Below are 16,856 nucleotides of genomic sequence, written 5' to 3' on the forward strand. Positions count from 1 at the left end.
CTATATCCCATCATTCTCTCTGTATCCCGTTATTCTGTCTGTATCCCGTCCTCTGTACTCTGCCCTTCTGTACCCTTCTGTCTGTATCCCGTCCTCTGTACTCTGCCCTTCTGTCTGTATCCCGTCATTCTGTCTGTATCCCATCATTCTGTCTGTATCCCGTCATTCTGTCTGTATCCCGTCATTCTATCTGTATCCCGTCATTCTGTCTGTATCTCGTCATTCTGTCTATATCCTGTGATTCTGTCTGTATCCCGTCATTCTGTCTGTATCCCGTCCTCTGTATTCTGCCCTTCTGTCTGTATCCCGTCATTCTGTCTGTATCCCGTCATTCTGTCTGTATCCCGTCATTCTGTCTGTATCCCGTCATTCTGTCTGTATCTCGTCATTCTGTCTGTATCCTGTCCTCTGTACCCTTCTGTCTGTATCCCGTCATTCTGTCTGTATCCAGTCATTCTGTCTGTATCCCGTCATTCTGTCTGTATCCCGTCATTCTGTCTGTATCCTGTGATTCTGTCTGTATCCCGTCATTCTGTCTGTATCCTGTGATTCTGTCTGTATCCCTTCATTCTGTCTGTATCCCGTCCTCTGTATTCTGCCCTTCTGTCTGTATCCCGTCATTCTGTCTGTATCCCGTCATTCTGTCTGTATCCCGTCATTCTATCTGTATCCCGTCATTCTATCTATATCCCGTCATTCTGTCTGTATCCCGTCCTCTGTACCCTTCTGTCTGTATCCTGTGATTCTGTCTGTATCCCGTCATTCTGTCTGTATCCCGTCATTCTGTCTGTATCCCGTCATTCTGTCTGTATCCCGTCATTCTGTCTGTATCCCGTCATTTTGTCTGTATCCCATCATTCTGTCTGTATCCCGTCATTTTGTCTGTATCCCGTCATTCTGTCTGTATCTCGTCCTCTGTACCCTTCTGTCTGTATACCGTCATTCTGTCTGTATCTCGTCCTCTGTAGTCTGACCATTCTCATCACCATCTATAGCCTGCGTGCATACATCACATATCTATAGCCTGAGTGCATACATCATATATCTATAGCCTGCATGTATACATCATATATCTATAGCCTGCGTGCATAAATCATATATCTATAGTCTGCGTGTATACATCATATATCTATAGCCTGCATGTATACATCATATATCTATAGCCTGCGTGTATACATCATATATCTATAGCCTGCGTGCATAAATCATATATCTATAGCCTGCGTGTATACATCATATATCTATAGCCTGCGTGCATAAATCATATATCTATAGCCTGCGTGTATACATCATATATCTATAGCCTGCGTGCATAAATCATATATCTATAGCCTGCGTGTATACATCATATATCTATAGCCTGCATGTATACATCATATATCTATAGCCTGCGTGTATACATCATATATCTATAGCCTGCGTGCATAAATCATATATCTATAGCCTGCGTGTATACATCATATATCTATAGCCTGCGTGCATAAATCATATATCTATAGCCTGCGTGTATACATCATATATCTATAGCCTGCGTGCATAAATCATATATCTATAGCCTGCGTGCATACATCATATATCTATAGCCTGCGTGTATACATCATATATCTATAGCCTGCGTGCATACATCATATATCTATAGCCTGCGTGTATACATCATATATCTATAGCCTGCGTGCATACATCATATATCTATAGCCTGCGTGTATACATCATATATCTATAGCCTGCGTGCATACATCATATATCTATAGCCTGCGTGTATACATCATATATCTATAGCCTGCGTGCAGCTTTGCAATTACCATCCTTGCTGAATCAGCCCCAATGACAGGAAGCCGGCTTCCCATACTGATTTCTTATATTGGGCACTTTTGGTGTCCTCTAGATATCTTGACTTAGAGACTCGGGGTTCCGGGCAACTGGAATCCCCGCCTGCGTTTGCCTATGCTGCCCTCCATTTATGTGCCTCCATCCAGCCATATAGTCACTCACAAACACAGTATACCCAACTCCAGAAGCTCAGCTCTCCCAAAATGTAACACGTTCATTCTTGTCTGGTATGGGTCCATCCCTTTTATAGTGAAAGAGTTCTTAGCTACAAATAATATCCGATACTGCCACCATATTGCTCCTATGTGAGGGGTCTACTTCCCTAATTGCTGAATAGATGTTCTACTCCTGATGGAGCTTAATGAAGGCCCATTGCAGTCACGTCAGGTAGATTAATATGAATATTCCCTCCTTTTAATGCTATTTTAGTGATGTCTTCCATTAGGTCCTTCTCCTGTATTGGAGGCCTGTGATCTCCCAGGGAGACGGATAACATGTTATAGTTTATCCTTCTATGTAATCACCTACTCTTAGGGGTAAATGTACAAAATTGTGGATGTTTAGAAGTGGAGATGTTGCCCATAGCAACCAGTCTAGCTATTATGTTCTAGAAGGTGTTAGATAAATGTTAAATAGAATCTGATTGGTTGCTATGGGCAACATCTCCACTCTAGAAACCCGCACTTTAGTAAATACACCCCTTATACTCCCATGTTCTATCCAGGGGTGGAACAGTGCACAATTTGGATATGGTCTGGAGATGCCATGCTGGTCTCCCAATCCGCCTCTCTGCTCTCCGCACATGCTGTCTGACCATGTACCGGGCTCGTAAAGTGCACCAACGCTTCCCATGGATGCCGCCTCCTCATCTCCAGGCCAACTAGTTTCCCTACGACTTATAGTTACGCCCCCCCGATTCTGCCCCCCCTCCCTTTGAATGTCGCTACCATTGCCTCGTGTACCATGATCTGCTAATTGGAAGTATGTATTACAGTTTCATTCTATCGGATCTAAGGTTGTAAATGCTGCGTCTGTCTTTATTGCAGCTTACTAGTAAGATTTTGGAGAAAAATGCAAACCCGCAGTGGAACCAAAGCATCACGTTACCCATCAGGGTGAGTATGACCTGAGATTGGCACATAACGGAGTATGTGTACTGTGACACAGGGGTGTATTTACTAAAGTGCAGGTTTTTAAAAGTGGAGATGTTGCCCATAGCAACCAATCAGATTTTCTAACATTTATCTAGCATCTTCTAGAAGATAATAGCTAGAATCTGATTGGTTGCTATGGGCAACATCTCCACTTTTAAAAACTCTCACTTTAGTAAATATACCCCACAGTGTCTGTAATGCTATATGTATAACCCTGTCTGTGTACCGTGACACAGCGTCTGTAATGCTCTATGTATAACCCTGTCTGTGTACCGTGACACAGCATCTGTAATGCTATAAGTATAACCCTGTCTGTGTACCGTGACACAGCGTCTGTAATGCTATATGTATAACCCTGTCTGTGTACCGTGACACAGCGTCTGTAATGCTATATGTATAACCCTGTCTGTACCGTGACACAGCGTCTGTAATGCTATATGTATAACCCTGTCTGTGTACCGTGACACAGCGTCTTTAATGCTCTATGTATAACCCTGTCTGTGTACCGTGACACAGCGTCTGTAATGCTCTATGTATAACCCTGTCTGTGTACCGTGACACAGCGTCTGTAATGCTCTATGTATAACCCTGTCTGTGTACCGTGACACAGCGTCTGTAATGCTATATGTATAACCCTGTCTGTGTACCGTGACACAGTGTCTGTAATGCTCTATGTATAACCCTGTCTGTGTACCATGACACAGCGTCTGTAATGCTCTATGTATAACCCTGACAGTGTACCGTGACACAGCGTCTGTAATGCTATAAGTATAACCCTGTCTGGGTACCGTGACACAGCGTCTGTAATGCTCTATGTATAACCCTGTCTGTGTACCGTGACACAGCGTCTGTAATGCTATATGTATAACCCTGTCTGTGTACCGTGACACAGCGTCTGTAATGCTCTATGTATAACCCTGTCTGTATACCGTTACACAGCGTCTGTAATGCTCTATGTATAACCCTGTCTGTGTACCGTGACACAGCGTCTGTAATGCTATATGTATAACCCTGTCTGTGTACCGTGACACAGCGTCTGTAATGCTCTATGTATAACCCTGTCTGTATACCGTTACACAGCGTCTGTAATGCTCTATGTATAACCCTGTCTGTGTACCGTGACACAGCATCTGTAATGCTATATGTATAACCCTGTCTGTGTACCGTGACACAGCGTCTGTAATGCTATATGTATAACCCTGTCTGTGTACCGTGACACAGCGTCTGTAATGCTATATGTATAACCCTGTCTGTGTACCGTGACACAGCGCCTGTAATGCTATATGTATAACCCTGTCTGTGTACCGTGACACACCGTCTGTAATGCTCTATGTATAACCCTGTCTGTGTACCGTGACACACCGTCTGTAATGCTATATGTATAACCCTGTCTGTGTACCGTGACACAGCGTCTGTAATGCTCTATGTATAACCCTGTCTGTGTACCGTGACACACCGTCTGTAATGCTATATGTATAACCCTGTCTGTGTACCGTGACACAGCGTCTGTAATGCTCTATCTATAACCCTGTCTGTGTAGCGTGACCGTTGTTCTTCTCCTCCTAGTTCCCATCCATGTGTGAGAAGATGAGGATCCGGCTGACGGACTGGTAAGTTGCTGCAGATCAGAGCACCAGGTACCAGCACGCCAGTCCGGTTTATGTCGATTAATTATAAAGGTGTCCATGATTTCTAGTCTACGTTCTTCTCTGAAAAGACAGCTATGGGCCTATTTCAGGCCAGTAAATCTGCGTCGGAAGACGCAGACACTGACTTCAGCACTTTCAGAAAATGTGGCCCATGCCCCCGTTTCTTAGAAATGCAGGTGGCGCCCATATAGCCGCAGGCGTATTTTAGAGGGCACTGCGTGTGACAACACAGGACCCGCTCTGCACATACGAAGTACGGGCCATGGGCATTTGCAGTACCCCGGGCATCGGAGATGTACATGAAACCATCGTACATCACTGCATCAGGCTCTATGTACACAGAGAATAAGTATACATTAGACATAAGGTTCCCCATATAATACATACTTATCAATGATAGCAGTATAATAAGTATAGTATACTAAGCCAGCACCCTGCTCTCACACTGTGTCATCTGCATTCATTTCTCATTATAGCATTTCCAGCAAAAGCTATTGCAGTTATTCACTTCTGTTTAATCAATTAGGACCTTTTTCGGGGGGCCGGTACCCCATTATTTCATCCTTTGGCTGTAAACACTTCTCACACCTCTGTCGGCCGTGGCTTGCCAGTGATTTACTTGCCCGATATGGGGCTATTTATAACAGCGCGGTGCGGGTTGCGAGCCAGCTGTAGGGAATGTGGGAGGTCACGTCAGCCAGGAGGAGAGGGATTACATATGACCGGCTCTCTGTTTATTTTTAGATACTTTTTATTTTAGTTTATTTCCAAATTCTCTTTCAAAGACTCAAATTATATACAATCTATAAATCACAAAGAACTTTAAAGCAAAAATCTTAAAATGTACTTTTTTTGTTTCTATAAATGTCAAGAGCTGAAATTATTTTTGTCTTCCCCTTCAAAGCGTCTGTGTGAATATTAGGGCGGGTTATTAGTGTGTAATTTATAGAACGTAATAGTCTGTAATTTAGGTGTTAGTTGCCTGTTTGGTTCCAAGAAGCGCCTCGGCTTGTTACATTTAGTGCCCGGCTAATTTCTTTACCATTAGAGATGTGAAATTGAGAAGAAAAATTTGGCAACATCTGACGCTAACTACATTATCAGGTCTGCCCCCCCTTCCTACCCCTGGTTGGGCTGATACTAGGTTACTGGGACCACAAGAGGTTGGGGAATTTCTAAAGCAGATTTCGAAAAAAATATAATGTACCATAAAATTAAATATACTGTATTGTTGCAGGGTAATGTCCCCTGAAGAATTGCGCACCCTTATTCAGAGGTGTACGCAGAGGCGGCCGCCCGTCTGTGACTCTGTGCGTAGCCCTTCCCTGGTGTGCATCCAAGCGTCCGTACGTGCCAGGAATAAGACGCCCACGGTCAGTGTCCGCAAACGCTGAAATCCTGATTGGCGCCACCGTCGGTTGCAGCCACGAAGCTTACAGCAGACCTATGACGGGTGCAGATCGTCCGTCTGACTTTGGCCTCCTATGCGAGCGATTCCGCGTCTGTGTATGCAACCACTATCCGCGACACCCCCATAACACGTGCGTCCGCAAAGCCACCTCCCTTTTTTCCGCCCAGGAGCTCCCAGTACATTTTCAAACATTTTCAGGAAGTGCGTCCCCTAAACACTTCGCTCGCGATTCCGGCTGTCTGCGCACGCTCCTAGACTCATGCGCAGAGAGATTTAAACTCATGCGCAGATGAAAAAAAAACAAAACGCTCCACTGCGTCACCCATTGCCGCTGTGCCCGTCTCTGAATCAGGCCCAATGACGAGATGTGAAAGGGCGCAGGAGCCTTAAAGCTAAAAGTGACTTTCTCCACGTATTTCTGCCTGTAGGGACCGGCTGACCCACAACGACGTCATCGGCACCACTTACCTGAACATGTCAAAGATCTCCGCTCCCGGGGGCGAGCTGGAAGGTAAGCCCCCCCTCCCCAGTTTTCTTTGGCTCGGCCGTTGATATAGGGGTATCTTTACTTTGGCTGTGCTGGTGTTTTGGTGAGACTGCAGAATCGCACGGTGGCCGGGTTCTGTCTCGCGGATAATTTGGCGTTAGATTTACTGCCTGCAGCTCATGTGTGGCGGACTGCCTCCGTATAACCGCACTTTATACTGACATTCGTTTTCAGGGGCTGTGTCTGTGGGCATTAACATTAATGAGGCGTGTAAGAAAACATGTCTGAGGCTGAAATAATGCTGTAATGGAGAATAACAAACCATCAATTCTGAACGTTTCTCATTTATGTCAAGAAATAAAAAACTTCCCCTACTGTGGGTCATATTTAATTCTCTGGATAGGAGGAGCAGTATATATATATAATACAAGAACTATGTAGAAGTGTAATAAATCTCCTGGGAGTATGACTCCTCTATAATCTATTCATTTGACTTCATCCTTCAATGGACGCTGCCATATTTCTGTAGATATCCCACCTACATAAAGCTTCTATTGTCAGTACGCAATGTAAACAGCCATTAGCTTGGCTGAGCAGATATGAATGAGGTTGCAGCCTAACCGTTCTCTAGGAACCAGTGACATCACTGAGGTGTATGAGCCAATTTGTCAAGGATAAAGTAGACTTGAGAACGCAGCCCCGTGCCTCGGGTGTTACTGGTGCATGGAGCACAATGTCTCCCTTGTCTCCGGGGAATTGATAATGCCGCATTTTCATTAATGTCAGCTCAGCACACAATGGCTCCATCCGCCTCCATGACATACTTCTGGTGCCTTAATGAGGTCACTACTTCCTACAGTAGTAGATTTATAGACGAATGTCGGTTCAGCCCCAAAAACATGGCTGCCGCCACTAGTAGGAGACGTGTGTACGACAAGTCACTCACTCTGGTTAATGATATAAAGAAAGCTGCTGCCCTGGTGTAGATGGGTCTCACTGGCAGAAGGAATAAGTTATTCCTCCTGGGGGTCCTCTGCTGTAGCAGGAGAAGGGGGATATGACGCAATGATACAGTTGTCAGCCAGCTTCTGATTGGATGGTTTTAGGACTTGTACCATTCTTAACCCCTGGTCATTCCAGTCCGTGCAGCGTCTCTGAGCTTTCTCCCCTGCGGCCCCTCATCAGTGACCCCGAATACGTGTATGGGACAGCATGGGTTTAAAATTGTATTATTCTAAAAAGCTTTTAAAAAAAACCTGCATCTAAAAATGCCTCATACATAATAAAACACAATAAAGAAGTCATTTTTATGGATAACAAACAGATCTAAAAATAAATGTTTTTCACTAAAATGGCTCTGTTCACATACACGTACCACCTAAGTCTTCCGGTTCTGTATAATTCTAGTACTCACAATGCAGGGAGATACGTCCTACTGATGAGTGATGGTGGGAGATACGTCCTACTGATGAGTGATGGAGGGAGATACGTCCTGCTGATTACTGATGGCAGGAGATACGTCCTGCTGATGAGTGATGGCAGGAGATACGTCCTGCTGATGAGTGATGGCGGGAGATACGTCCTGCTGATTACTGATGGCGGGAGATACGTGCTGCTGATGAGTGATGGCCGGAGATACGTCCTGCTGATGAGTGATGGCCGGAGATACGTCCTGCTGATGAGTGATGGCCGGAGATACGTCCTGCTGATGAGTGATGGCGGGAGATATGTCCTGCTGATGAGTGATGGCCGGAGATACGTCCTGCTGATGAGTGATGGCGGGAGATATGTCCTGCTGATGAGTGACGGAGAGAGATATGTCCTGCTGATGAGTGACAGAGAGAGATACGTCCTGCTGATGAGTGACGGAGAGAGATATGTCCTGCTGATTACTGATGGCGGGAGATACGTCCTGCTGATTACTGATGGCGGGAGATACGTCCTGCTGATGAGTGATGGTGGGAGATATGTCCTGCTGATGATTGACGGAGAGAGATACGTCCTGTTGATTACTGATGGCGGGAGATACGTCCTGCTGATGAGTGATGGTGGGAGATATGTCCTGCTGATTACTGATGGCGGGAGATACGTCCTGCTGATTACTGATGGCGGGAGATACGGCCTGCTGATGAGTGATGGCAGGAGATACGTCCTGCTGATTAGTGATGGCGGGAGATACGTCCTGCTGATGAGTGATGGCAGGAGATATGTCCTACTGATGAGTGATGGCGGGAGATACGTCCTGCTGATGAGTGATGGTGGGAGATATGTCCTGCTGATTAGTGATGGCGGGAGATACGTCCTGCTGATTACTAATGGCGGGAGATACGTCCTGCTGATTACTGATGGCGGGAGATACGTCCTGCTGATGAATGATGGAGGGAGATACGTCCTGCTGATGAGTGATGGAGGGAGATACGTCCTGCTGATTACTGATGGCGGAAGATATGACCTGCTGATGAGTTATGGCGGGAGATACGTCCTGATGAGTGATGGCGGGAGATACATCCTGCTGATTAGTGATGGCGGGAGATACGTCCTGCTGATGAGTGATGGTGGGAGATATGTCCTGCTGATGAGTGATGGTGGGAGATATGTCCTGCTGATGAGTGACGGAGAGAGATACGTCCTGCTGATGAGTGATGGCGGGAGATACGTCCTGCTGATGAGTGATGGTGGGAGATATGTCCTGCTGATGAGTGATGGCGGGAAATACATCCTGCTGATGAGTGATGGTGGGAGATACGTCCTGCTGATGAGTGATGGTGGGAGATACGTCCTGCTGATGAGTGATGGAGGGAGATACGTCCTGCTGATTAGTGATGGCAGGAGATACGTCCTGCTGATGAGTGATGGCCGGAGATACGTCCTGCTGATGAGTGATGGCGGGAGTTATGTCCTGCTGATGAGTGACGGAGAGAGATACGTCCTGCTGATGAGTGACGGAGAGAGATACGTCCTGCTGATTAGTGATGGCGGGAGATACGTCCTGCTGATTACTGATGGCGGGAGATACGTACTGCTGATGAGTGATGGCGGGAGATACATCCTGCTGATGAGTGATTGCAGGAGATACATCCTGCTGATGAGTGATGGCGGGAGATACATCCTGCTGATGAGTGATGGTGGGAGATATGTCCTGCTGATGAGTGATGGCGGGAGATATGTCCTGCTGATGAGTGATGGTGGGAGATATGTCCTGCTGATGAGTGATGGTGGGAGATATGTCCTGCTGATGAGTGACGGAGAGAGATATGTCCTGCTGATGAGTGATGGCGGGAGATATGTCCTGCTGATGAGTGATGGTGGGAGATATGTCCTGCTGATGAGTGACGGAGAGAGATATGTCCTGCTGATGAGTGATGGCGGGAGATATGTCCTGCTAATGAGTGACGGAGAGAGATATGTCCTGCTGATTACTGATGGCGGGAGATACGTCCTGCTGATTACTGATGGCGGGAGATACGTCCTGCTGATGAGTGATGGTGGGAGATATGTCCTGCTGATGAGTGACGGAGAGAGATACGTCCTGCTGATTACTGATGGCGGGAGATACGTCCTGCTGATGAGTGATGGTGGGAGATACGTCCTGCTGATGAGTGATGGCGGGAGATACGTCCTGCTGATTACTGATGGCGGGAGATACGTCCTGCTGATTACTGATGGCGGGAGATACGTCCTACTGATGAGTGATGGAGGGAGATACATCCTGCTGATTACTGATGGCAGGAGATACGTCCTGCTGATGAGTGATGGCAGGAGATACGTCCTGCTGATGAGTGATGGCCGGAGATACGTCCTGCTGATGAGTGATGGCCGGAGATACGTCCTGCTGATGAGTGATGGCCGGAGATACGTCCTGCTGATGAGTGATGGCGGGAGATATGTCCTGCTGATGAGTGATGGCCGGAGATACGTCCTGCTGATGAGTGATGGCGGGAGATATGTCCTGCTGATGAGTGACGGAGAGAGATATGTCCTGCTGATGAGTGACGGAGAGAGATACGTCCTGCTGATGAGTGACGGAGAGAGATATGTCCTGCTGATGAGTGATGGCGGGAGATACGTCCTGCTGATGAGTGATGGTGGGAGATATGTCCTGCTGATGAGTGATGGTGGGAGATACATCCTGCTGATGAGTGATGGTGGGAGATATGTCCTGCTGATGAGTGATGGCAGGCGATATGTCCTGCTGATGAGTGACGGAGAGAGATATGTCCTGCTGATTACTGATGGCGGGAGATACGTCCTGCTGATTACTGATGGCGGGAGATACGTCCTGCTGATGAGTGATGGTGGGAGATATGTCCTGCTGATGATTGACGGAGAGAGATACGTCCTGCTGATTACTGATGGCGGGAGATACGTCCTGCTGATGAGTGATGGTGGGAGATACGTCCTGCTGATGAGTGATGGCGGGAGATACGTCCTGCTGATTACTGATGGCGGGAGATACGTCCTGCTGATTACTGATGGCGGGAGATACGGCCTGCTGATGAGTGATGGCGGGAGATACGTCCTGCTGATTAGTGATGGCGGGAGATATGTCCTGCTGATGAGTGATGGCGGGAGATACGTCCTGCTGATGAGTGATGGTGGGAGATATGTCCTGCTGATAAGTGATGGCGGGAGATACGTCCTGCTGATTACTGATGGCGGGAGATACGTCCTGCTGATTACTGATGGCGGGAGATACGTCCTGCTGATGAATGATGGAGGGAGATACGTCCTGCTGATGAGTGATGGAGGGAGATACGTCCTGCTGATTACTGATGGCGGGAGATATGACCTGCTGATGAGTTATGGCGGGAGATACGTCCTGATGAGTGATGGCGGGAGATACATCCTGCTGATGAGTGATGGTGGGAGATACGTCCTGCTGATGAGTGATGGTGGGAGATATGTCCTGCTGATGAGTGATGGTGGGAGATATGTCCTGCTGATGAGTGACGGAGAGAGATATGTCCTGCTGATGAGTGATGGCGGGAGATACGTCCTGCTGATGAGTGATGGTGGGAGATATGTCCTGCTGATGAGTGACGGAGAGAGATACGTCCTGCTGATGAGTGATGGCGGAATATACGTCCTGCTGATGAGTGATGGTGGGAGATACATACTGTTATGATGGGAGATGCATCCTGCTGATGAGTGATGATGGGAGATACATACTGTTATGATGGGAGATATGTCCTGCTGATGAGTGATGGTGGGAGATACATACTGTTATGATGGGAGATACGTCCTGCTGATGAGTGATGGTGGGAGATACATACTGTTATGATGGGAGATACGTCCTGCTGATGAGTGATGGTGGGAGATGCATACTGTTATGACGGGAGATACGTCCTGCTGATGAGTGATGGTGGGAGATACATACTGTTATGACGGGAGATACATCCTGCTGATGAGTGATGGTGGGAGATACATTCTGTTATGATGGGAGATACGTCCCGCTGATGAGTGATGGTGGGAGATACATACTGTTATGATGGGAGATGCGTCCCGCTGATGAGTGATGGTAGGAGATACATACTGTTATGATGGGAGATACATCCCGCTGATGAGTGATGGTGGGAGATACATTCTGTTATGATGGGAGATGCGTCCTGCTGATGAGTGATGATGGGAGATACATACTGTTATGATGGGAGATATGTCCTGCTGATGAGTGATGGTGGGAGATACATACTGTTATTATGGGAGATATGTCCTGCTGATGAGTGATGGTGGGAGATACATACTGTTATGATGGGAGATACGTCCTGCTGATGAGTGATGGCGGTAGATGCATACTGTTATGACGGGAGATACGTCCTGCTGATGAGTGATGGTGGGAGATACATACTGTTATGATGGGTGATGCGTCCTGTTGATGAGTGATGGTGGGAGATACATACTGTTATGATGGGAGATATGTCCCGCTGATGAGTGATGGTGGGAGATACATACTGTTATGATGGAAGATACGTCCCGCTGATGAGTGATGGTGGGAGATACATACTGTTATGATGGAAGATACGTCCCACTGATGAGTAATGGTGGGAGATACATACTGTTATGATGGGAGATACGTCCTGCTGATGGGTGATGGTGGAAGATACATACTGTTATGATGGGAGATATGTCCTGCTGATGAGTGATGGTGGGAGATACATACTGTTATGATGGGAGATATGTCCTGCTGATGAGTGATGGTGGGAGATACATACTGTTATGATGGGAGATACGTCCTGCTGATGAGTGATGGTGGGAGATACATACTGTTATGATGAGAGATACGCCCCGCTGATGATTGATGGTGGGAGATACATACTGTTATGATGGGAGATACGCCCCGCTGAAGATTGATGGTGGAAGATACATACTGTTATGATGGGAGATGCGTCCTTCTGATGAGTGATGGTGGGAGATACATACTGTTATGATGGGAGATACGTCCCACTGATGAGTGATGATGGGAGATACATACTGTTATGATGGGAGATATGTCCTGCTGATGAGTGATGGTGGGAGATACATACTGTTATGATGGGAGATACGTGCTGCTGATGAGTGATGGTGGGAGATACATACTGTTATGATGGGAGATGTGTCCTGCTGATGAGTGATGGTGGGAGATACATAATGTTATGATGGGAAATATGTCCCACTGTTGAGTGATGGTGGGAGATACATCCTGTTATGATGGGAGATACGTCCTGCTGATGAGTGATGGTGGGAGATACATACTGTTATGATGGGAGATACATCCCGCTGATGAGTGATTGTGGGAGATACATACTGTTATGACGGGAGATGCGTCCTGTTGATGAGTGATGGTGGGAGATACATAATGTTATGATGGGAGATATGTCCCGCTGATGCGTGATGGTGGGAGATACATACGGTTATGATGGGTGATGCGTCCTGCTGATGAGTGATGGTGGGAGATACATACTGTTATGATGGGAGATGCGTCCTGCTGATGAGTGATGGTGGGAGATACATAATGTTATGATGGGAAATATGTCCCGCTGATGAGTGATGGTGGGAGATACATCCTGTTATGATGGGAGATACGTCCTGCTGATGAGTGATGGTGGGAGATACATACTGTTATGATGGGAGATACATCCCGCTGATGAGTGATGGTGGGTGATACATACTGTTATGACGGGAGATGCGTCCTGCTGATGAGTGATGGTGGGAGATACATACTGTTATGATGGGAGATATGTCCTGCTGATGTGTGATGGTGGGAGATACATACGGTTATGATGGGTGATGCGTCCTGCTGATGAGTGATGGTGGGAGATACATACCGTTTAGATGGGAGATACGTCCTGCTGATGAGTGATGGTGGGAGATACATACTGTTATGATGGGAGATACGTCCCGCTGAGGAGTGATGGTGGGAGATACATACTGTTATGATGGGAGATTTGTCCCGCTGATGAGTGATGGTGGGAGATACATACTTTATGATGGGAGATACGTCCCGCTGATGAGTGATGGTGGGAGATACATACTGTTATGATGGGAGATGCATCCTGCTGATGAGTGATGGTGGGAGATACATACTGTTATGATGGCAGATACGTCCCGCTGATGAGTGAAGGTGGGAGATACATACTGTTATGATGGGAGATACATCCCGCTGATGAGTGATGGTGGGAGATACATACTGTTATGATGGGAGACGCGTCCTGCTGATGAGTGATGATGGGAGATACATATAGTTATGATGGGAGATATGTCCTGCTGATGAGTGATGGTGGGAGATACAAACTGTTATGATGGCAGATACGTCCCGCTGATGAGTGATGGTGGGAGATACATCCTGTTATGATGGGAGATACATCCCGCTGATGAGTGATGGTGGGAGATACATACTGTTATGATGGGAGACACGTCCTGCTGATGAGTGATGGTGGGAGATACATACTGTTATGATGGGAGATACGTCCTGCTGATGAGTGATGGTGGGAGATACATACTATTATGATGGGAGATGCGTCCTGCTGATGAGTGATGGTGGGAGATACATACTGTTATGATGGGAGATATGTCCTGCTGATGAGTGATGGTGGGAGATACATACTGTTATGATGGGAAATACGTCCCGCTGATGAGTGATGGTGGGAGATACATACTGTTATGATGGGAGATACATCCCGCTGATGAGTGATGGTGGGAGATACATTCTGTTATGATGGGAGATGCGTCCTGCTGATGAGTGATGATGGGAGATACATACTGTTATGATGGGAGATATGTCCTGCTGATGAGTGATGGTGGGAGATACATACTGTTATTATGGGAGATAGGTACTGCTGATGAGTGATGGTGGGAGATACATACTGTTATGATGGGAGATACGTCCTGCTGATGAGTGATGGTGGTAGATGCATACTGTTATGATGGGAGATACGTCCTGCTGATGAGTGATGGTGGGAGATACATACTGTTATGATGGGTGATGCGTCCTGTTGATGAGTGATGGTGGGAGATACATACTGTTATGATGGGAGATATGTCCCGCTGATGAGTGATGGTGGGAGATACATACTGTTATGATGGAAGATACGTCCCTCTGATGAGTGATGGTGGGAGATACATACTGTTATGATGGAAGATACGTCCCGCTGATGAGTAATGGTGGGAGATACATACTGTTATGATGGGAGATACGTCCTGCTGATGGGTGATGGTGGAAGATACATACTGTTATGATGGGAGATATGTCCTGCTGATGAGTGATGGTGGGAGATACATACTGTTATGATGGGAGATATGTCCTGCTGATGAGTGATGGTGGGAGATACATACTGTTATGATGGGAGATACGTCCTGCTGATGAGTGATGGTGGGAGATACATACTGTTATGATGGGAGATACGCCCTGCTGAAGATTGATGGTGGAAGATACATACTGTTATGATGGGAGATGCGTCCTGCTGATGAGTGATGGTGGGAGATACATACTGTTATGATAGGAGATACGTCCCGCTGATGAGTGATGATGGGAGATACATACTGTTATGATGGGAGATATGTCCTGCTGATGAGTGATGGTGGGAGATACATACTGTTATGATGGGAGATACGTCCTGCTGATGAGTGATGGTGGGAGATACATACTGTTATGATGGGAGATGCGTCCTGCTGATGAGTGATGGTGGGAGATACATAATGTTATGATGGGAAATATGTCCCGCTGTTGAGTGATGGTGGGAGATACATCCTGTTATGATGGGAGATACGTCCTGCTGATGAGTGATGGTGGGAGATACATACTGTTATGATGGGAGATACATCCCGCTGATGAGTGATGGTGGGAGATACATATTGTTATGACGGGAGATGCGTCCTGCTGATGAGTGATGGTGGGAGATACATACTGTTATGATGGGAGATATGTCCTGCTGATGCGTGATGGTGGGAGATACATACGGTTATGATGGGTGATGCGTCCTGCTGATGAGTGATGGTGGGAGATACATACTGTTATGATGGGAGATGCGTCCTGCTGATGAGTGATGGTGGGAGATAGATAATGTTATGATGGGAAATATATCCCGCTGATGAGTGATGGTGGGAGATACATCCTGTTATGATGGGAGATACGTCCTGCTGATGAGTGATGGTGGGAGATACATACTGTTATGATGGGAGATACATCCCGCTGATGAGTGATGGTTGGTGATACATACTGTTATGACGGGAGATGCGTCCTGCTGATGAGTGATGGTGGGAGATACATACTGTTATGATGGGAGATATGTCCTGCTGATGAGTGATGGTGGGAGATACATACGGTTATGATGGGTGATGCGTCCTGCTGATGAGTGATGGTGGGAGATACATACCGTTTAGATGGGAGATACGTCCTGCTGATGAGTGATGGTGGGAGATACATACTGTTATGATGGGAGATACGTCCCGCTGAGGAGTGATGGTGGGAGATACATACTGTTATGATGGGAAATTTGTCCCGCTGATGAGTGATGGTGGGAGATACATACTGTTATGATGGGAGATACGTCCCGCTGATGAGTGATGGTGGGAGATACATACTGTTATGATGGGAGATGCATCCTGCTGATGAGTGATGGTGGGAGATACATACTGTTATGATGGCAGATACGTCCCGCTGATGAGTGAAGGTGGGAGATACATACTGTTATGATGGGAGATACATCCCGCTGATGAGTGATGGTGGGAGATACATACTGTTATGATGGGAGACGCGTCCTGCTGATGAGTGATGATGGGAGATACATATAGTTATGATGGGAGATATGTCCTGCTGATGAGTGATGGTGGGAGATACAAACTGTTATGAT

At 46.7% G+C, this 16,856-nt stretch overlaps 1 protein-coding gene across 1 annotated transcript in view; it reads left to right on the forward strand.

Moving 5' to 3' along the window:
• The window catches only part of DYSF (dysferlin), a 705,898-nt gene that overhangs the window by 361,048 nt on the left and 327,994 nt on the right, over nt 1-16,856 (forward strand). Inside the window, exons 14-16 of the mRNA XM_088447021.1 lie at nt 2,877-2,945; nt 4,551-4,594; nt 6,473-6,555. Of these exons, the coding sequence (XP_088303147.1) occupies nt 2,877-2,945; nt 4,551-4,594; nt 6,473-6,555 (196 nt within the window). The remainder of the gene's footprint in view (nt 1-2,876; nt 2,946-4,550; nt 4,595-6,472; nt 6,556-16,856) is intronic.

The sequence above is a fragment of the Taudactylus pleione genome, unplaced genomic scaffold, assembly GCF_031769625.1.
Source record: "Taudactylus pleione unplaced genomic scaffold, aTauple2 ptg000410l, whole genome shotgun sequence".
NCBI lineage: Eukaryota > Metazoa > Chordata > Amphibia > Anura > Myobatrachidae > Taudactylus > Taudactylus pleione.